This window comes from Toxotes jaculatrix, chromosome 12, assembly GCF_017976425.1.
Source record: "Toxotes jaculatrix isolate fToxJac2 chromosome 12, fToxJac2.pri, whole genome shotgun sequence".
NCBI lineage: Eukaryota > Metazoa > Chordata > Actinopteri > Toxotidae > Toxotes > Toxotes jaculatrix.
Window position 1 is genome coordinate 11,510,607 of NC_054405.1, and position 23,171 is coordinate 11,533,777.

Below are 23,171 nucleotides of genomic sequence, written 5' to 3' on the forward strand. Positions count from 1 at the left end.
AATCAGCTTGCTACACACATGCCATTAATTCTCCAAGTAACAGCACAGGCACTCTGGGCACCATGTCCTCAGTGAGACAGATGGATGCTGATAAGATTCAACATCACGTTCTGTTAAACAAAACAGCTCAGCTCACGGAAGATGTAAGTTCAGGTCAGGGATCATGTCTGTATCCTGGAGACGGTTTAAGCCCTGAGATGTTTGTTGCTTGTATTGTATTGTCATGCTCAAAATTTTCTAATTCATTCCACCTCTTTTTTCTTTTATTCCTGGAGGCAGTGATGGGTCGTGTCGTCGCCTGTCCAGCTTTGGACTAGAGGCCTGCTGAGTGCCAAAGGAGACAGTCCCATCCACAAAGACAGGCTCACTGTCACACTAATCTCTATCAACTCTCCACTCCTCTTCTGTGTCCAGAGCATCGGAATAGCTGTGTGAGAAAATGGCAAGTCACAGAGACCCTCGCTTTCTGCACAACCTGTCCTACCACCCACGATGGCAGCATGACTCAGTAAATGTCAAGAGAAAAAGACATATAGGGACGGTGGTTACAAGCAGCTGCAGTGGGTTTAGTCTGTTTGAATCATTATCAACATCATCATCGTCATTGTCATCAAAACCACAGTTGCCATCATCCCCTGTGCAACGCTCCAAGAGCTGGTGGGGGAATTGGTTCCTTCTTCCCTTATTCATGGTCACATTTCTGCCCTGTCAAGCCTGGGCGACCACTTTCAAGATCGCCCTGGTTGGACCCTGGACGTGTGACCTCTTATACTCTAAAGCCCTTCCTGATTTGGCAGCCCGTCTCGCTACGACCCGCATAAACAAGGACCCCTACTTAAACAAAGGCTACTGGTATGACTACACGCTGATCAATGAGGATTGCAAGTCATCCCGTGCCCTTGCTCGCTTTGGTGAACTGGAAGGCTATGGTGCTGCTTTCTTGGGCCCTGCCAACCCAGGATACTGTTCCTCAGCTGCTTTGTATGCAAAGGAGTGGGATGCTGGTCTTCTTTCCTGGGGTTGCCTCAAACCTGACATGAAAAGGGGAGGGATGTACCCCACCTTCCTGAGGCCTCTGCCACTGTCCTCCCATGTACTTTTCGCTGTGTTGCGGTTCTTCCGGTGGGCTCATGTGGCCATAATCTCAGAAGAGACAGACCTGTGGGAAGCCACAGGACACGAGCTGGCCAATTCACTAAGGGCCCTCGGGCTGCCTGTCAACCCTGTGGTAACCATGGAGACCGACAAAGATGGGCCTCGCAGAGCCCTGTCAAAAGTCAGAGAAGCAGACCGGGTCAGAGGTGAGTTTCATATATAAAAATGTTAACAAGATTAAAAGAACCTCCACACTGCTTTATTCCATATGACTGAAGAAAGAAATTAATTTTTAAACCCTGCTCTCTTCACAGTGGTCATCATGTGCATGCCCTCTGTCCTGATTGGTGGCCAATCCCAGTACCAGCTTCTGACTACAGCTCTGGCCATGCGTATGATCGACCGCGGCTATGTGTTCATACCCTACGACACTCTTCTGTACTCACTACCCTACAATGATGCATTCTACTATTCTCTTGGCAATGACACCAAGCTGCGGAAAGCCTATGACGGGGTCCTCACCATCACTGTGGATTCTGGAGAACGCAATTTCTATGAGGCCTTCAAAGATGCTCAGGATAGCTATGAAATCCGAAGCAGCACCCCTCCAGTGGAGGTAAGACTCTTTTCTGTGTATTGTAATTATTAAATTATAGTCGAAAGTGATGACAAATCTCAAATCTCATCACTGTCTCCTCTGCCAGGTTTCTCCATTCTTTGGCACCATCTACAACATGATGTATTACACAGCAATGGCTGCTGAGCAGGCACGCGCCAAAGGGGGCCGCTGGGTAACTGGTCAGATCCTGGGTCACAGTGAGGGCGGCTTTGAATTTCAAGGCTTTAATCAGCCCTTGAGGGCCAGCAAGTCAGGTGACGGCATGCAGGCTCGCTATGTAGTGCTGGACTACAGTGGCATGGGCAACTCTCTCTACTCCACTCATGCTCTGGAGGCTGCTCATACAAATGCCAGGATCGGGGGCTTGAAGTACCTTGGTCGTTCGATCCATTTTGCAGGCAGTACGCCTTACAGAGACTCAAGCTGTTGGTTTAGCCCCTACTTTGCTTGTACTGGAGGTGAGTGCGTCAGTACCATCATCACAGGAAATGTATCTATGAGCTGGTGTGGTGTACATTCCTGAAATCAGTGCGTTCAAACTGTCTTTTTTTCTTCTCTTTTTTTCTTCCTAAAGGCCTGGATTCAGTTACTTTTTTCTTTCTTTTCCTTGTGTTCATTTCATTGGCTGGTTTTGGAGTTAACACCTTCATTCGTTTCAAGTATGTACGCCAGAATTTCAAAGATTGACATATCAGCCAGTGTGGTCTTGTGACTTTTTTTTTTAACAACACATCATGATTGTTTAGGAGAAGCGGCAGGATTGGGTTCAGCCTTGGAGGTGGTGGTAATGGTGGATCAAATAAAGTAATTCTGACCCTTGATGACCTGGTCTTCATCAACACGCAAGTCAGCAAAAGGGTCAGTTCTGTGCTGAATCTCTGACAATACTGACAGTGATTTGCTACTCTCTGCTGTGCGTGCAATACTTTGCAAGTATGCTATGCATGAAAGTTGTTTACCTGTAAAAGATTATCTTCTCTAGCAAGCTGACCTGTCCTCTTTGAACTGTGTGTGTGTGTAAGCAGAAGCTCAATGATGAAAGTATCATGAAAAGCCAGGTGGATATGAAGACACCTCACCACTCTGTGTCAGGGCGCAGCTACTTGGCCTCAACGCCAGACAGCTCCAATGTTGCCGTGTTTGAGGTGAGGCGAGTCTGACACGGCACATTCAATAAACTCCTGTTTTGGAGCTCATGCCTTTGGATGTTACTGACTGTGCCATTCTGTTTACCTCCCAGGGTGACTGGGTTTGGTTGAAGAAATGTCCCACTGGATCAGTATCGGGTGTCAACAGCAACACTGAGTTTGTCTTTATCAAAGTAAGAGAATTAGTTTAGGAACGGGAAGGTTTATTTTTTTTGCAAAGGCACGTCACTCATCATTAGCACACTGACTCTCCATTGTTGCCAGAAACCATAAAATACACATTGGTCTGGATCTGTGATTATCCTGAATTTGAAACGAAAGACAGAGATGTTGAAAAAGTATTGACTGCACTGTAAAAGTACAAACTGCAAACTTGACAGTTCACAGCTTTGATATTTGCATTTTCTTCCCCTCAGCTCAGAGACATGAGGCACGAGAATCTCAATCTGTTCCTGGGCCTGTTCTTCGACTCTGGGATCTTTGGTGTTGTGACTGAACACTGCTCCAGGGGCAGCTTGGAAGATCTGCTCAGCAACGAGGATGTGCGTCTTGACTGGATGTTCAAGTCTTCCCTGATCATGGATCTGATCCGGGTAGGAGAGACAACATGACCTACTCATGTTTCATTTCCCACCTTACTATGTTTTATTTAATCTTTCACCCATTTTCTACTGTCATCTGTCATCAGGGAATGAAGTACCTGCACAATCGTGACATCATCCACGGACGGCTCAAATCCCGCAACTGTGTGGTCGACGGACGTTTTGTGTTGAAAGTGACAGATTATGGGTTCAACGAAATTTTGATAAGCCAAAGCATTGACACTGATGAGGAAAAGCCAGAGGGTGAGTTTATGTGCATCCACAGACTATTTTATTGAATTTGCTTATGCATATATACAGTTTTGTTTGTTCATTAATGGTTGCATGCATGTTTTTTTATTTCAATAAAAAGATTTGCTTTGGACGGCTCCTGAGCTGCTGCGAAATTCTAGCCAGAGGAGGAGGGGAACTTTCTTTGGAGATGTCTACAGCTTTGCCGTCATCATGCAGGAGGTCATCTCTCGCTCTGCACCTTTCTGTATGCTAGACATGCCTCCCAAGGGTGAGTGGTGTATCAGGAACCCCAAAGGGTGGTAACGTGAAAAGAAACAACTAAATAATAGAAGGTGTTGGAGACTTCTCCAAAAGATTTATTTTTATACTTCAAAATATTTTTGACAAGTCTGTGTAGGAGCTTTTTGAAATGTTCATCCTGTCCTTCATGTCCTCCACCTGTGGAAAAGGCCAGTGACCTGTGGGCATAATGTTGCTGTCCACCCACATTACAGAAAACATAGTGACAAATTTTAGTTTTGTTGCTGAAAATGCTGCACTATGTCTGCTTTTTATCAGCAGTGACGCTCACAGCTAATTGATGTAACCGGCTGCACAAAATCTGTCTGTTTTTGTGCATTTCTGTGTGTCCAACATCTCTGTGTTCTTGTCTGTGGGCATGTGTTGACAGAGATTATCAGCAAGCTCAAAGAGCCTCCTCCTTTGTGTCGGCCTACTGTGTCAGTGGATGAGGCCCCGCTGGATGTGATACAGATTATGAAACAGGCCTGGAGCGAAGAGCCAGAGAAGAGGCCGAACTTTGAGGAGATCTTCAAACAGGTAAAAAAAAAACCCCTTCTGATACAGGTCTTCTCCTCCTTATACTGTTTCTCTGTACTAAAGTAGCAAGCTGGAGATGACACTCCTGTTCCCTCCCGTTTTCATCTGACAGTTCAAGAGCGTTACCAAGGGAAAGAAGACCAACATCATCGACTCTATGCTGCGGATGTTGGAACAGTACTCCTCCAACCTGGAGGATCTGATCAGAGAGAGGACAGAGGAGCTGGAGGTGGAGAGACAAAAGACTGACAACCTGGTGGCTCAGATGTTGCCCAGGTGAGTGTTCCGTAACTTTCACTGACACATGGAAGACCAGATAAAACTGTGATGCCATGTGATGTCATGTTTCACTTCTCTGCACACACAGCACAGCTATAGAGCAGCACTAGCCTCTGGAGACCTGTATAGCGTCAGTGCAATTACAATAGCAATGTGATACTTGATCGATCAAGAACCAAAATCAGAACTTATGTTTGTACAGACTGAGACATACAATAGAGATCTTAAGACTTCTCAGACTTCTCAGGCACCATGGAGATCAGGACAGGCTGCACAATCTGAATGTATCTGAATCAAGGGGAAAAGTTGTGAGAGTTTATTGAATCATAGCTGTCATCTCTTGGAAAAAAAAACAAAACACAGCCATGATGTATTTCTCTGTATCTAAATTTTGTCCACCAGTATATGGTTTTAGTTCTTCTGCATTCAGGATCTGTGGGAATGTTCGCTGCAGCCAACAATAAGGATGTGATAAGGATCTGAGATAATCTGACACCTGTTTAATCCCATCATTAAAACCTCCTTTAGATTTTACATGCACTCATTCTGTGCTTTTCACATTCTGCCACATACAAAATAAATATACTTTGCAATGTCACATCAAATAAAAAAAAGAATGCTGTTAATTGTGATGTGCCAAAGAGAAGCGTCTTTTCCATATTTAACTATTAACTGCGTATTGAGAGGAGGGAGTGCTACCATGCTACAGTGTAGACAAGAGGGAGGCAGTTGACGTTCAGTGATTTATTAAACTAAGTAAAATAAAAGACGTATGAGAGGGTGAGGTAGGTAGGGGTGAACACCAGTGAAGGCAGTCCAAAATAGACAAATAGATCCAACAAGTCAGAGGCAAGAATCAAAATCCACAGGCCACCAGGCAAAAAGGTCAAAATACAAGCAAACATGAGGATCAAGGGAACGAAGCACACAGTAACTAACGTAAACATAACACTGTGGCAGCTGAAAAGGGGGAAGACAAGGCAACAAATACACTACAGACTAATTAACTAATGCAACACAACAGACACACAAGGTAAGTCACTTTAACATAAGACAGGGAATGCTACAGAAAAAGTCCAGGTGGGATGGCACTCAGGAGCAGATGGTGACACCAGCTGTTTTTTTTAGAGATGTCCCTCTCAGCAGTCTCTGGGAGCTGTGGGAAAACTTTAACTGTCCTCCGCTCATCATCTTCCTCCCTCAAGGTCTGTGGCCCAGGCGCTGAAGACAGGCAAGCCCGTCAAACCCGAGCATTTCAGTGAGGTCACTCTGTACTTCAGTGACATCGTGGGCTTCACCACCATCTCAGCTCTCAGTGAGCCCATCGAGGTGGTCGATTTACTCAATGACCTCTACACATGCTTTGATGCTATCATTGGGCTGCATGATGTCTACAAGGTGAGTGTTGCATTATACGTTTTTTTTTTACTGTTTTGGCTTTATTCACTTTTACTCATAGCACACTTTTAGTATTTTTTTTGTTAGTTTTCTTTCTATATTTTTGAACATAATGATAGACACATATTTATAATGTATTTAGATGAACACTTTAAAACGTCAGAAGAAACTAGATCCAGGATTCTTTATATTGTTGTTGCCAAAACCACAAGGTTGCTCCTGTACATGTTGTATAAATTATTTATTAAGAGAATTCCTTAGACTTACTTTGCAGTATTGTCCTTTTTATGGATGTTGATAGAAAAATATCAAATTATACCTGTGTGTGTGTTCAACTCTTGTGTTCATATTTTTTTAGGTGGAAACTATCGGAGATGCCTACATGGTGGCATCAGGAGTTCCCACCAGGAACGGCAACCGTCACGCAGCTGAAATGGCCAACATGTCTCTTGACATCCTCCATTGCATTGGGACCTTCAAGATGAGGCACATGCCTGAGCTAAAAGTCAGAATCCGTATTGGGCTGCACTCTGGTGAGCAACATGTTCACATGCCCTCCTTGTGCTGTGATAAACTACTCTAGCCATCATGATACCTAACAGTAATGCTGCACATGAAGAATTCTTTGCCATAAGAAGTTATTTTACACATACATGTGTAATGAGTAATATGTAGGGGAAATAAATCCAAACTCCATTTTAGAGTGAGTAAAAGTTAATTTAGTGCAGAGGAACAAGAATCCAGGAACACTAAGCTGCTAAGGCAAGGAGGTATTTTTACCTCCTTTATCCTTGTCTGGAACTTATTCCTGGAACAGTGAAACTCTATCCACTTAGGGTCCTGTCATCCAATTAACACAGTGCATATCTGAATTTCTAACTCTGTTCTATGAATTTCTTTATGCACACAGAGGTGGTAGTGCGCTGTTTTGATGTCATGGAATAAATTCTGTTTTTAGAGTTGAGTCCTCAGAGTTATAGTCATGTGTCACAATGAATAGTATTTTACAATTTAAGATACTGTTTGCAGAAGAAAGGCATCTTGTTCAAAGCACCCCAACCTCTGTGTGTGTGTGTCTATGTGTGTGCTCTTGTATGCTATGCAGGCCCAGTTGTAGCAGGAGTAGTGGGTCTTACGATGCCTCGGTACTGTCTGTTTGGAGACACTGTCAACACAGCATCTCGAATGGAGTCCACAGGGTTGCGTGAGTGTCTCATGTATTATTTATCATTTAGACCAGACAGATCTCCTCTTTTATGTTTTGACATAGTGGTTGAGAAGACAGGTGTGTGGCAGTTTGTGTGCATGGTGCTTAGGGCTAAACAGGGCTTTGAGTGAACAGTCCTTACTAATCTTTTAAGACTATCAGCAGAATTAGAGGCCAATTTGAAGTTTCAGTATAAATGTCGTCAATGACCGAGTACCCTCAAATACCCTCTGCATGCTGTAAAAAATTAAGTATAAACTTAAGTATTGCTCAGTACACTTTACCTGTTTAAAAATAAAACTCTCATATTTCATGGAGCTCCCAGAAGATCATACTGTAGTGAAAGAAACTATTCTGTTTTCAGCTGGTCAGTGGCGGTTTCAGCAGCAGTTATGGTTTTATGCATGACCATACTGTATTTTTGCTGTTAGGAGCAAACTCATAAGGGGTAATCTACTGCCACCAAGTGGCTTAACAGCAAAATGACTTTATCTGACTTTCTAAATTTCTCAGATAAAACCTTGGAAAGTTCAGAAGCCAAAACAGTTTAAAACAATTTTATATATACCCGATTTTGAAGTGTGCAAATGCGAATTTTTCTGTTTGCGATCAAAGCTTACAGAATCCATGTCAACCAAAGCACAGTTGATGTCCTGAACAGCTTGAAGCTGGGATACAAAATTGACGTGAGAGGCATGACAGAGTTAAAGGTAAACAAAATGAGAAAAATCATAATATATACAGAAGATATGCAATCTACCTACTGCAGCACATGAAGGCTAATGACTGTTTATTTCTAGGGAAAAGGTATTGAAAACACATATTGGTTGGTTGGGAGGGAAGATTTCAACAAGCCTCTGCCTATTCCTCCAGACCTTCAAGGGTAAAAGAATATTTTCTTTATTCCTCCATATATGCACATGTGATTTGAGGTGTTTAATCTTTTACACTACATTTATACTGTGTAATTTTAGATTATTGCAGCACAACTTAATGTAATCAAATGGTGTTGTGTTCTGCTCCGTGTTCCAGTTATGGTACATAAAAGGGTGTGTTTCTCATTACAGGGGAAGCAATCATGGTATCGGTTTAGATGAGATACCTGTTGACAGAAGACAAAAATTTCTGGATCGACAGAAGAAGATGGGCTAGCCAGATGTTTTTCACTGAATATTTTCCAGAACAACATTGTTGTTTTTTTTCAGTGAAAGACTGTGTGAAAGCTGTGTGCATGAAAAGTGAAGCGTGCTATATTCTTAAATGATCCACTATGATTCCACTATGACCCACTATAATTTGTGCTACGCTCAAAATGAAACCCTGTACCAGTGACAAGGAAATTCCTACTTCGACAAAATCATTTCTAGGCTAAACAAATCTTTCTTGGAGATTATCATTCTACTCATTCATAGCTTTAGCACTTTGGTGGCATGATAAGCTCTGGCACCAAGTTGCACAAATGAGCCAAAAGGACACAACTGTCCGTATTTGTTTAACAGTTGTTTTTATTTCAAAACAGATACATGCAGCATAATGTGCACACTGCTGTTGATTTACGGGTTCAAAATGTGTTGTCTTAGAAGACAGCAATGGCCTAATGAAAGGGAATTATGATGATGTGTCCACAAAAAGGAGTTATGGTTGTTGGTGTACTTGTATGTATTTGTACTGATCTTTGTGCTTTGTAGAGATTTTGGAAAAATTTCATCATGAACACTTTGAGGGTGGAAACTATTGCTGCTGGACTATTCATCTCTGAATCCACTACTATGATAGGCCTATATGTGTTGATTTGACTGATAGGTCTGTTTCATCCAAACATGTCAGTTCAGTTTAGTGTATCTAAAGACAAAAATATGCTCTAAAATTTAGTTTAAATGACTTATTCTAATGATAATTATGAAAATACAGATTTAATGGTATCTTGTGGCCAAAACATTTGCAAAGCTGGAAATGATGCATAAACTCTCCCATTTAACAACAAACAGTTCTTAGAAAAGCACAACGGGATCCACATGATTGTTCTTTAAGAGATTATCTTATGATTTGCATCTACAGTATCTTTCTCTCCCTAATGATGTTATGATACTACATACCATATGTATTGTTTTTTAATGATGTGTATATTGCTTTTAACGTTATGCTGACATTTTCCACCAAAACAAGACGTACGCAGCATGCAAACAAGGCCCTAACTATTGCTCAATAAAATAATACATTGTTATTACTGCTCCACTCACTGCACATGTAGCCAATTACTGAAACATGCTGCATATGCATGGCTGCATGTATTGTACAGCATGCTCTGTGTTCTTCATAGGACAGCAATAGGAAGACCTCATTTTTTGAGACAAACAGTATATCTGCTCTGCACTGATGCACAGAATGTCAACTGACTGAAACGATCATCTGCAATAATTCAGCAGATTGAGCCTTTTTATGTGTATCCGCCATCTTCTAAAGGAAATTTTCTGGCTTTGTCTGAGTTTTTAAGCCATTATCGTGTGACTACTGTCCCCTGTGATCCCAAACAGATGGCTGAGAAGGGCCACGTTCTGACCCAGACAGGCCCACAAAAGGTCATGTGAGATCAAATGTAAGTCCACTTCCCATGTCCACCCCTCTGACTCCTAGTTGAATTTTGCAGAACATATATGGGGGAGCATGCAAAAAAAAAGAGGGGGAGGACAGAGTCTTCAGAGTCACTTCTCTTTGGCTTGGGGATGTGTACTGTGTATACTGAAAATTTGTACATAGTTTGTCTTTGTTAGGAACATCTTAGTGAAGATTTTTTTTCTGCTTGGGTTCCCTACACCCCCAACTCAAGAGGAAATAACTACAAAACACAGCGCACACATTCAAAGAGAAAAAGCAAGCAACCACATTGTTCGCTCACTGTCTGTTGGCTTGCTAATTGTGCGCCGCAGCACTGGTGTTGAGGCAACAATAGGCAGGCGATGTCAGCATGTGATTTTCCTCTGACAACAGTCTGCAGACATTTTCTCCTTGAGAGCTCAGTTCTGACCATTTCTGACAGACACTGACTTGTCACAGTAGCTCAGCGTATACACAAAACAAAAGAACCACAACAATAACAACAACAACAACAAAAAAAGGGACATCTGATGACTTGATTATCAGGTCGCTTCTTTGTGCTGTAGACTTTCACACCATTAAGTGTTTAGCACCAGCACTGGCTCTTCAAGGATGATTAAACCCCTGAGGAAGACGAAACACAGGATTCAGAATCGAGGTGAAGAGGTTGGGGGAAGCTGTCTGAATGTTTCTTTGATGGGTATCTAAAGAACAAAATGAGTTACTCCATTACATAGATAGGACCCATTTTTTCTAGACTTTTAATCAATTTGCCAAATAGATAAATATAATCAAAACTGAATGGACTGTATTGTTCATTTTGAAAGTGATTTCAGTGTGTTTCTGTAAATAAATTATGGTTTAGTGAAGATTGTGTTTTTTTGATGTTTGTCTTATTGCATATTCTTGAGTTTAGATGTGTTGCGGCTGTTATCCCAAATGGCGAGCTGACTGTGCGCTGAATTATGATTCAAAGCAAGTGGACCAATAAATCATAAGTTCAAGAAAGGCCAGTAAATCATACTGTAAAGGACAGGTAAGCCATTTACATCTTGGTATTTTCAAGTTAGTGGCTTTTATCCATCACATCTGATTTATACGTTTCAATTATAATAAGCTAGAAGTTTTGAAATAGCAGTGTTGTAAATGGACAGGACATAAGAAAGGACCTGGCAACAAGGGGTGGCAGCAACATTAAAACTCCATTCAATTATGAATAGACAGCAACTCAGTGGAAGTCTTAACTCACCATAAATCCCAAAGGGAATTAAAATAATGCTAACAAGCTTTGGGCTGGTTTTACTTTACTTGGGCTGGTGTGACTCTGTTTTATTCGGTAGTGGAACAATCCGATGAAAATGTAAGGATAGCTTTACATAATGCAACTCCTGTGCAATACACTGTGCATCCTAAACAAACCCTCTAAGTGTTTATGTCACTGTTTCATCCTGAAGAGAGCAAATGGTGTTTTAGGTGGTTTTCTAGCTGGAATACATCCTCCATGGTGCTGTAGGTGCATTGAAGTGCCACCGTCTCACAGCAACGTCAACAACAAGTGTTTAGAAATTTAGATGTCTGGTGACGAATGTATTTACTGTTTTAGGTCATGAGATCTTTAAACTATAAATACCCTCACAAACCTGTCCAAGTGTTAGCTACCACCGAAGACAATATTTTTAAAGGTGACTTTGCAAAATTATTGAAATGATATTATCCAGATTGAAATATGAACAGATTGTGTCTGTGCTGCTAGAAGGAATATCTACAAGTAATCTGTGCCCTGAGGACAATGTCAGCTCAAAAGCAATTTTTATTTCTGCCACTAACAGGAGCTGATGTGAGGGCAAACCTGATCAGTTTGACAGGTTGCTATGCCAAACCTTTTTAGGCACTGTGATGGTGCAGTCACAACCCTGGGATTTAACCACAGACGGTATCATCTTACAGTACGAGAGACTTTCTTTCTAAACTCCACTGTTGTAATTTTTTTTTTTTGTTTTTTGTTTTGCTTAGGGTGTCAGTTACTTTATGTCAGTACTGTGCTGTGTGGCATTATTCAGAGAATATTCTGTCTGACAATATAATCAACATTGTATGTTACGATCAGCTCAGCCTGGAATTTCTTGCAGCAGGTGGTCAGCAATTTACTGTAATATATTTACATTTAATTTAGATTTAAATGAATTAAATTAAATGGGGGATTATGTAAAAACTTAAACAATTTCCTATCACGATATTCTTAAATCTCTCTATATGTGTCTCTATAGGGAGTTAATTTATCTTCATGTATTCACTGTACCTTCTGTATATGCTACTGGACTATACTTTTTTTTCTAAAATATGCAAAATTGGATTTAATGGCTGAATGACATTCAGCTGTACTACGCTAAAAATTAGGCCTATAGCTGCATGAGCCCTGACCTCTCTAACAGCCTGTTCTGCAGTTATTTTTTCTCCTGTCTTCGTACAGTGTGTTGAGTAAAATCCCAAAGATAAATGCTGAATTTCACGGCACGAACTGTCTGATCGTCCACATGATCACAAACGACGTCTTCCTCGCCTGAACACCGTGTTCCTCTGTTCTCCTCATCAGTCCTGAAGCCCCGCTGGCATTTGACTGGCACCGGCTTGGAGATGTCAGTCCAGCAGAAGAAGAGTGAAGTCGCCAGGGGAGAGCCAGGGGGAGACCGGAAACTCAGCATTTCGGCTTTCACAATTAAAGCATCAACCATACCAACAACTACTCAGGTGACATGTTGAACCGTGACCATGAGGGTGTAGTTGATAACCAAACAATTTTAGGGTTTTTAGAATAGGTTTTACTCTGAAAGATCAGTTCATGCAAATGGATGATCCTTTTGCGCGGCTCTTACAGGAATGTGACAACCAGAGAGCTCTGGTCATGTATGTGATTTGTATCACAACACTGCTGAAAATGCAGAGTTGATGGTCATGTACTTATTATAACTCTCTGTGGTCTTTCTTTTTGAGTCCTGGCCAGTAGAAATGTGACACAAATAGTGTCACAAACTCATTTGGAGGGCTGAACTGAGTCAACCTGCTGCTGCTTCGCAGTCAGAGGAGTTCAGTTAAGTGGTTTTGATTCCTTTCTTCTCATCTCAAACTTTAGACAACTGGGGGAATCCAGGACTCACAGATCTACTGCAGTTGGTGCTGAGAGAAAAGGTATGCCTGTGCATGTATTAACCCTGACCAAAGACAAGTGATTTTAAAAAAATGCAGCAATGGATAGTAGGCCTGATTGAAGTCATTAAAATGTTTTATTTTGAAAATCGTTACCGGAAGTGCAGTTTTTATCCCACTTAACTTGACGGTGGTGGGTAAAGATTGACTGTGGCCAACCTCAGACAGGTGGAGGAGACGTCCTTAAGCAGCTGAACTGCACCGTGGTTGGGCTTGATCGGGCAGGACTGGGCTGGGCTGCAGGACCAGCAGCGGTGGACGCTGTGCGCGCTCGGTGCGCGGATCCTCCTGCAGCTGCTGGATTCACAATATGATACCAGATCCAAAACATGGTTTGGCCGATTTTCGCATCCTGAGCCTTCGCACACTTGCTGGACACTTAAATGTGGACACGCGGAGGACAAGGGATGTAGTTGCTGTGGATTAATGAGGAGCACACATGGACTTCGATTTTTTCCCTGAGATCATTGGCTTATAATTTTTTATCACCCTGCCTCGGCCATGGAGAACCAAGCAGCCGAGCCGCAGAACTATGAAGATGTACAGAAAAGCGGGTATCTCCGCAAGCATAAATCAATGCACCGGCGATTCTTCGTGCTGAGGGCGGCCTCGGAGCATGGTCCTGCTCGACTTGAGTATTACGAGAACGAGAAGAAATTCCGCAGTAAATCACCTGTGCCCAAAAAAGTCCTGAACCTGGACACTTGCTTCAACATCAACAAGCGGGCAGATTCCAAGAACAAGCACATGATAGTCCTTTATACCCGCAGCGAGAGCTTTGCCATCGCTGCAGACAGTGAGGAGGTCCAGAATGAGTGGTACCAAGCAATGCTGGATCTTCAGTGCAACTGTAAGATATGAAAAGTGTAATGTGATTTCTACTGTCTGTTTCTGCATCAGGCCTTATCCTGCCGTAGGCTGTTTGTTCTCCATACACTATTTGGCGCGGCCATTCCTGATTGTTCATTGCATATGACCGGCTCGAATTGTTTGAATATTTTTGGAGTAGGCCTAAGTGTAGTTTAGACATTTAATGTGAATTTAATCAGTCTTAGTAATGCAATTCGAATGGTGTGTTTTTCCACCAAGAGGCAGGTGGATCCGATGAACGGGGTAGACCAGCACTATGGGCGGCATGTGCTGTGTTTGTGCAGCACAATCTCAATAAGCGTTGGTTTAATACAGTTATAAACTGCGGATCATTTTCTGTCTGCAAAATATAATCTGATGCATTAAATAGCATCTACGTGTTCTGATATTTAGATGATCGCCTTTTCTGGCTGAAATGCAGCCCGTTTCATACGACGGTGTATTTTTGCATGGCGCAGTGGGCATATAGCAACCATCCAAGGGATGCATCATATAGTAGTAGCCTATCGTGGTGCACTCCGCTGGAGCCTGTGTTTTTGTTTTTCTGCACAGCTCTGACTGCCGTTCGCCTAACCTACATTTCTGTTACACGGTGCTGCTGGTAGGGAGGAGATGGCATCGTCAGTGCGCTCTCACTGGAAAATGTGTTTCTGTTGGGTATCCTCGTGTTTACGTTGTTATCCTTATGCTGTGGCTGAACACCAGCACCCACCCTCCCTGTTATGCTTTGCCTTTCAGTAAGTTGAGATTGACGGGCTTGCCCAGCTCCAGTGTTGTCATGTTGTGGACCACTAAAAAGATACACATTAGAGTACAGACCCCCATTTTGTTGAGATTATGTTTCAGGGACAGACACAATAAAGCGCTGTTCTTAATTTAATTTAATTTAATTAAATTTAATTTTAGTGTGTCCGTGTTAATAATGTGCTTAGGGACATACAAACGGAGATTGAAACACATTAACATGTAGGTTATAGTGACTCCTGTGGAGATCATCTTTAATAAATAAAATATTTTTCTTGAGGATGGGAGCAAACCACTACAGTTGTCAGTTGCTCAGTGAAGATAACAGTGACTGTGTGGCAAGAAAAAAAAAAGATAATTCTGTAATTCGTAATGTGATTGGCATTGATTTGAAACGCTGCATTGTTTCACAATCAAGCATGGTGCTTTTCCATAGATGTGTTCTATACTTCCTAAGACTTAATTAATTATAGAGCTGTAGCTTAAAAGTGATGGTGATGAATTAGCTGCAGCACAGCTGCCTGGCAGACACAGCAGCCATCATTGTATGTAGCAATTCCGTAATGATAGGGAAACAAAGTGTTACTTATTAGTGTCACCTACACCAGTTTGTCATTTTCACTGTGATCAGTATTTCGACAGGTAGTGTGTTTTTCTTTGGAAATACTGAGTTTTTATTTCTCAATATATGTATGATGTCATCCTGTGCATTGATTGTTTTTATTTATTTACTCTTTATTGGTTTCCCAGGTAAAACTCCTGAAGACTATGGCAGTAGTGGAGAGTGTAGCTCTCCGTCTCCTGTTCCAACCTTCAAAGAAGTGTGGCAGGTCAAGGTTTGGCCTAAAGGTCTTGGACATGCCAGGAACTTAGTGGGCATCTACCGGCTGTGCCTAACTGACAAAACAGTCAACTTTGTCAAACTCAACTCTGATGTGGCCGCTGTGGTGTTGCAGCTGATGAATGTTCGTCGGTGTGGTCATTCAGAGAATTTTTTCTTCATCGAGGTGGGTCGCTCTGCGATTACCGGCCCTGGAGAGTTTTGGATGCAGGTGGATGACTCTGTAGTGGCTCAGAACATGCACGAGACCCTGCTGGAGGCCATGAAGGCCCTGAGCGAGGAGTTCCGTCAGCGCAGTAAATCTCAGTCTGTGGGAACGTCGTGTGGTGGTGGTACTGCTTCAAACCCCATCAGTGTCCCGAGCCGTCGTCATCATCCAAATCTGCCGCCAAGCCAGGTGGGCTTCTCCAGACGAGCCCGCACAGAGACCCCTGGAACAGGAGGCAGCAGCACGAGCACTTCACCTACGTCGCGCCACGGGTTTCCAAGGGCGCGAACGGCCAGCATTGGGGCCAGGTCAGAGGAGGGCGGAGCAAGCAGCAAAGGGACATGGGCCAGCTCCAGTCCAAGTCTTAATGGATCCTGCTCAACTACACCAACACTGAGGCCCAAACCCACCAGGGCCCCAACCCCTGCTAAGATTACCCTCAGCCTCGCACGTTACACACCTAACCCTGCTCCCTCTCCTGCACCAAGTCTGTCCTCCAGCTCTGGTCATGGCTCAGAGTGTGGCCTAGTGGGGGCAGCAGTGGGAGGCATGACGATCTGCTCCTACCCTCGTGTTTCTCAGAGGGTCTCTGTTTCAGGTTCACCGAGCGACTATGGCTCCTCAGATGAGTATGGTTCCAGTCCTGGGGAACACTCTCTGCTTGTACCCAGTCTGTCTGGACATCATGTACATGGAGAAGGCTCCTCCAGCTATATAGTCATGGGTCAGCGAGAGGGTCTCCTTGGTTCCCATCATCGCTCCAAAGGCAGACGAATTCTACGGCGCTCATCCAGTCGGGAATCTGAGGCAGAACGCAGACTACTAAGTAAGAGGGCTTCCCTGCCTTTGGCAGCCCACGAGCGACCGACCCCACATAGAAAAGATGAAGACGATGAAGATGATGAAGAATATGCCATCATGTCACAAAGTGCTAACAGAGAGAGAGATGATTTGCACCATGCCTCAGGGGGTCAGGCAGTTGGGGGTGGGCAGCTTGATGTAGTGGGGGAGAATAGGAAGAGGGCTGAGAAAAGCAGGGGAGAAGTGGATGCAAGAGAAGCTGTGGATAGTGGCTATATGTCCATGCTGCCTGGAGTGACGTCTCCTCCTGTTTCACTTTCTCTCTCAATAGGTATGTCTGACGCCAGTGCTAAACCTGGGGCAGATGATGAGTATATGGCTATGACTCCCAACAACAGTGTGTCCCCTCCTCAGCACATTCGCCAGCCCAGCTCAGAGGGCTACATGGTCATGTCTCCCAATAACAGCAGCTCCACAGACCTGCATGGACTGGGCATGTGGGATAGCAGGGCCAGCATGGAGAGCCGGGCTGCCAGTGACTACATGAACATCTCACCTGTCAGCAGCCGCTCTGCCTGCAGCACACCACCTTCCCACCCCGAGCAGCACCAACTGCAACCAAAAATGTTCAATTCTTATTTCTCCCTGCCACGAGCTTATCAACATACTCTCTATACCCGCTTTGAGGAGGACTTAAACAAAGGGGAAGGAAAAAAGGACAGCAATGGGCATGATAGCGCTGGAAGGGGAGGGGGAGTGGGATACAGCAAAAGAAACAAAATTGCAGTGGGCTCTGCAGGAGGCTGCCAACTCTCCATGTCTTCCTCTTCTTTCTCCTCCAGCTCAGCCAGCAGTGAAAGCCTGGAAGACAAGTCCATATCAGCAGGGAGAGGGTTAAGTTTATTAAGAACTGGAGCAGAGTACAAGAGTGCGGGAACATGCACAAAAGATGGACGACACCATCAAAAACGTGGATCAAGTAGTAAGAGCCCAAAGCAACAAAGGAGGGGTCGTCCCCTCAGTGTGTCTTCAGACATTACTAAAGCGAACACCCTGCCCAGGGTGAAGGAGAATCTCCCACCGTCTGTGTCTCAAAACGTTGGTGAGTATGTCAGTATTGTGTTCAAGGAAGATAAAAAGTATGATGGAGGACGACGCACAGGGTCTGAACATGGACAGTCTGTGATCCACGGAACACTCCGGCCCTTGAATCAGCCACTCCTCTGCCACGATAATCCTGCTAACCTACCCCGCAGCTTCTCTGCACCGTTGTCCACCTCTGCTGAATACGTCAGCATGGATTTAGGAAAGTCCTCGACACCCCTGACCCCCGTTAGGTCCACATTCAGCACTTCACAGCGCCCACCAGCTGTTGCCAAGGCCCGACATGAACACGGCACATCCTCTCCTCTGGCAGCAGAGGGCAACGCCGGGTACAGAACAAAAGTAAAGATGGCGGCAACGCCAGCAGATGCCGCTACTCCATTTACGGACAACAATGGTTCAGATCCCAGCATTTCAGCAAGACCTGCCATCCACTCCGGCCAATCCTCATCTATGGAACAGGAGACAGGTTTGGGTTTTTCCCCAGTCAAGTCCTTCCAGTCTCCTGAGCGGAGCAGCAGACTGGTCCGAAGTGACCCACAGGGATGGCGGAGCCACCACTCAGAGACATTTAGCTCACCTCCCTCTCTGCCACGCCACCCACCCTCTTCTACCTCCCTCTTCCCAGAGGGCAGCCAGGCAGCGAGCCATCGGCATGGCTTGGACTGCTCACTGTGGGAGAACGGGCAGGCAGCTAGTTTGTCTGCCTCACCTCCACCACAAGCCTCCACCTCATCTGCTGAACAAGGCCTTAACTACATTGACCTTGACTTGGCCATTAAGGAGAGCCCTCAAGCTGGAGTGGAACGTACCTCTACCGCCTACAACATTGGAGGAAGCGCAGTGGGTAGCAGTGCTGGCTCCAGCCTCAACACTTATGCCAGTATTGATTTCTATAAGTCAGAAGAACTGAGAGCACACCAGAACAGTAGAAAGGATGGTCAAGGTAAGCACCGCTAGGATTGCAAACCCATCTCATCTTAAAATATCTATTAAACAATGATCATAACATCTAAGATGTTATGATCATAATCAGATGACTGAGACACATTTTGTGATCAGAAAATGTTCAGATATCCTACAGATGAGGCTCTATACATTCTTAGATATCTTCTTTTATATTATGAATTGAGACATCTTGCATAAGGCTGCAGCATCTTCATTTGTTCTGCTTGTAGACAGTGATGGTATAGGTGTCAGGTCTGGCCTTGCAACTAAAATACTCAGTACTATATATATTTATATACGATATCACACAAGAAAGGTGGCACAGTGATGTCTTTGAGGCAACTTGACTTTGATCAACATAGCAGTTAATCCTAAGTTAAGCTTGGTTAACTGATTGTTTGAATTTCTATAACCTATTGGAAAGAGTTAGGATAATAAACATCTGCATCTCTATGTTGTCTGAACTGTATATTTTCCAAGAAGTATTGACATTTAGTTGATTAATCAATTAGTTGATCAACAGAAAATTATTTGGGAACTATTTTGATTATCAATTTATTGATTATCGTTCATTTTTTATGGAGAAAAAATATCATTCCTGGTAATATTTGTCTAGCTGCATGCAGCCTCAGCTATTGAAATGATGTGCATAATCCACAGACAAAACTCATGTCTGGGTCTTAGTCACTCCTTCCCCTTTCATCCTTTACTGATGTGTACCTTTGCTTCAAGCTGGTGGGCAGCACTGAGTTTCCAGGCTGTGGGTTGTCTGTAGAGTCTCTTATTATCACAAGTGGGTGTTCAGAGAGCAAAGCCAATTGATTTGTCTGCTGGTAATGAGCCATTTCACATAAACGGAGGTAGAGGGGACAGACTACGGGCCAGGTGTTTATGTTTGTGTGTGGGCGTGCTCTCGGCTGCAGGACTTCACATGGCAGCTCTGAGGTTTCCCTCTCATTGGACACATGACAATTATCTAATGGTTAATTTTGGAGGCTGAAGTACATTTTCATGGATGTACGCTGAAGCGCATAAGAGACCCATTGCTTTTACATGTCAAGAAATAACAGCAATGTGAGGGAGTATATTAAAATGTAAATATAAAGGTAAATATAAATATTAATATAAATATTAATCAGAGGACTAAATGGAACAAACAACTTGTGCAGCTTATTTATTCGGAGCTGCTACAGCATTTGCATGATTGATTTATTTAAAGCTATTCAGTCTCTACGTGTACATGTATAATCATAATAATTGCCTAATTATTTCAATTGGGGATAGTTTATTTATGTATTTAATATGCATAGCAAGGAAAAGAAGCATCAGTTAATATTCTGTAAATTACTCTTTCATGTCATTTTTCACACTGTGATTAATGATTGAATGTGCTTCTCCTCCTATAAGCTACACTGTTTATCCCGCTTTCATTAACTGCAGCCATATTTTAATAATGGAGCTCAGTATATGAAGGCTGGGTATAGGGGGGATGGTGTCTGCACTGCAGTTTATAAAACCTCAAACAAAAACAAGCTTGGTTCTCAAATGTCCAATCAACACTCATGTGATTTTTGTGTTTAAATTACATTTTAATTAGGTGTTCAAATACAATGTTTACTAAAATCTGAGAATTAGATTAAGATGCCCATGTGTGCCCTATGTTTTAATTGGAGTAATGTCACATCTGCATTATGAACGTGAGTTGAGTGCTAGTGTTAACATAGCTGAGCACAATGCCAAATCTGATTCAATGAAGTAACTTACATTTCCCAAGGTATCTAATGTTTGTAAATAGTTAATTATCTTTGCTTGATCCACTTAAACTAATATGAGTAATTATTAGTGAAGAACATTGCACACACATGTTCTAACACTGAAGAGCCATATACACTCTAAATAAACTTAGTAAATATGAATTGACAGTCGGCAGTGACCATCTTTCCGTGAAACAGTATCAAATTGTAAAGATAAATATCTGCACAAAAAAAAAACAAGCTGACAAAGAGTAGGTGAACTTCTACACTCAGTTGCCACTCTACTATTCAGCACACCTTGCTAAAATAATGCAGCCAATACAACAGTCCTGCAATAAATCCTCCCTTCATGAAGGTTATAATGTCCAGTTTTTATTGAAACAGTTTTAGAGAGTTGTTGACTCAACTGTATGATAATTTTGGAGGATGTAGCGTGTGGTGCTGTGGAAATGTATTGCATTATACAGAGAGGTGTTTCTGTTATTTATTCTACTCTCAATGGCATAAAAAAGAAACACCTGTCAGTGTAACACAATACATTTCAGCAGCACCAAGATGCCTCCAAACTGCAGACAATTTCAACCATACAAACTATCATTTTGCACAGCAGTGTCAACAACCAGCATGTTGAGGTTGCAGACAATCATTTGACTCTGAGAGTGGATGGAGGAAGCAGTTAGACTGACTCAGAGACACTTAAACCACAGGTTGATTTATCTGCACTCTTGTCTGAGCTTCCCTAGAAGTGCACACTATTTGTGGTTGCTTGGTGAGGTTATTCTTTAATAAAGTTATTTTATAAGGTAATTCTGCTCTTCTGTAGGCCACGTCAGAACAACAAAAAATAAAAACCTTTGTAATTGCAAGATGACGATTGCAATGCTCCGATGTTTGCTTGCTGCCACTGACATTTATTTTGCTGACATGCTCAGAACTTAGAGCTGCGCTGAGCACTTTGTGTTGTTTAGGGGGCTCGATAAAAAGAAAAAGGTTCAAAATCCCTGGAAGTGATAAGACATGACACATAATATTGACATCTGCAACAGACTGCAATGAGAAAATCCTTTAAGAAAGGTATCACGTCATGTGATATTTACCTTTACGTTTTATGTGGGGAGACTTAACACTTAGATTCACTGTGAATTCTTATGTAAACGATAACAATACACTAAACACTTTCAAAAACACAAATCATTCTAAACAGTAGAAAACCTTCGCACGGAAAATGTTTAATTTTATTTCCTTTTTTTTTTCTTTCAGATTGTTGATCTTCGTCCTCACCTCGGATCTGAGTGTGATGCCTGTGTGACAGCTCCACACTCAGTCTGTGGCGGTCGGTGGCCTGATCTGTTGCCAAAACAGAGCTGGACACTGGAGTCTGAACACTGAAACCATGGAAAACACATCCCCATCCTGTCTGCTGTTTTCTGTCAACCAAATGTGTGCCAAACAAACAAACACACTCACACACACACACACACACATGTACACGCACACACACGCACACACACGCACACACACACACACACACAAACAAATGCACACAGACACAGGGTAAGGAAAAGGTCTTGTTTTTTGCCTTGTTTTGATTAAAGATGACATTTGATGATCATTTAGCTTAGTATAGGTAAAGGGTGACAACTTAAAATGTGATTGTGTGAGTTCTCAGGTGGCCATTATGCTGATGGCGGTGGCTCCATCACGTCCTGTCGAAGTCTTCGTTTAACTTGATCCAGTCGATCACAGCTCTTCAACAGTCACCCAGGCAAGGTCACAGATTAACAAGGATTTCAGGAAATCACACAAATGCAAAAAATGCCCATCTGTGTGTTTTAACGTAAACACATTTGCACAGGTGATTAGTGCATGAGCCAGTTTATTGATGTCTTGCAACTCAAGGCTCAAAATGGCAGCAGGCATGTAGACACAATCTCAGCTGAATTTGAAGAGATAATTATTGGGTCCTGTGGTTTCTCTTTTTGTGTTTCCATGTAAGTCACATCATCCTTTGTCTCTATTCTGAGTTAAATGCTCATCAAGTGTCACTTCGACTCCAAATAAGAAGGAAATACAGCCTTGGCCGAGGGTTCATACACTCACACACGCTGTCACTGTAAAACATATTTGATTTATTATACACAGTTGCCTAAAAAGCCTTTATACTTCTTGACCACTTTTCTTATGCTACTGAAAGACTTCAAAGTGTACTTACTTTCTGAGGTATAATAAAGTACAGTTTGTGGAACTGGCAATGAAATTCAGTTAATTGAGATGTAGTTTCCCATCTATTTGTTTGCATAGTAGGAAAATGGTTGGTGAAAATCCCACATGGTTGATGCAATGTTTAGGAAATCCATAGGAGTGTAATCTTTATTAAATAGGGCATCGTGTGATTACATTTTCATTTTCACATTGTGAACAGCACAGTATGTGGTACTTCTGCACAGAGCTGAGGGATGGGAAAATGGGCATCTTTTTATCCTTTCACAATAGTTAAATACTGTACTGTGAGTACTTTAATACTGTTTTACACACACACACACACACACACACACACACACACACACACACACACACACACAGAGTATATCTCTGTGTTTTTCCACACAGAAGAAAGTTTTATCCCTGAAGTTTATCCAGACGTGGATTTACACAGGATACATGTTATACAGCCCCAGCTTTGATTATGCCTAAATTAAAC

General features: G+C 42.7%; 2 protein-coding genes across 2 annotated transcripts; both read left to right on the forward strand.

The window, feature by feature from the left end:
- The first annotated feature begins 439 nt into the window (after positions 1-439).
- On the forward strand, positions 440-8,553 carry gucy2d (guanylate cyclase 2D, retinal). The gene is made up of 18 exons (XM_041051552.1): positions 440-1,301; positions 1,410-1,711; positions 1,800-2,172; positions 2,289-2,373; positions 2,461-2,572; positions 2,740-2,859; positions 2,955-3,035; positions 3,279-3,455; positions 3,551-3,707; positions 3,817-3,966; positions 4,369-4,517; positions 4,630-4,793; positions 6,002-6,194; positions 6,553-6,727; positions 7,300-7,398; positions 8,017-8,111; positions 8,202-8,284; positions 8,469-8,553. Exons 1-18 carry the CDS (start codon positions 440-442, stop codon positions 8,551-8,553), a joined length of 3,462 nt encoding a protein of 1,153 aa, XP_040907486.1.
- A 5,148-nt stretch (positions 8,554-13,701) lies between these two features.
- Positions 13,702-21,961, forward strand: si:ch211-284e13.4 (insulin receptor substrate 1-B). Its single transcript, XM_041051918.1, has 3 exons — positions 13,702-14,050; positions 15,565-18,714; positions 21,731-21,961. The coding sequence occupies exons 1-3, from the start codon at positions 13,702-13,704 to the stop codon at positions 21,736-21,738; spliced, it is 3,507 nt and encodes a 1,168-aa protein (XP_040907852.1). The 3' UTR covers positions 21,739-21,961.
- Positions 21,962-23,171: the final 1,210 nt, after the last annotated feature.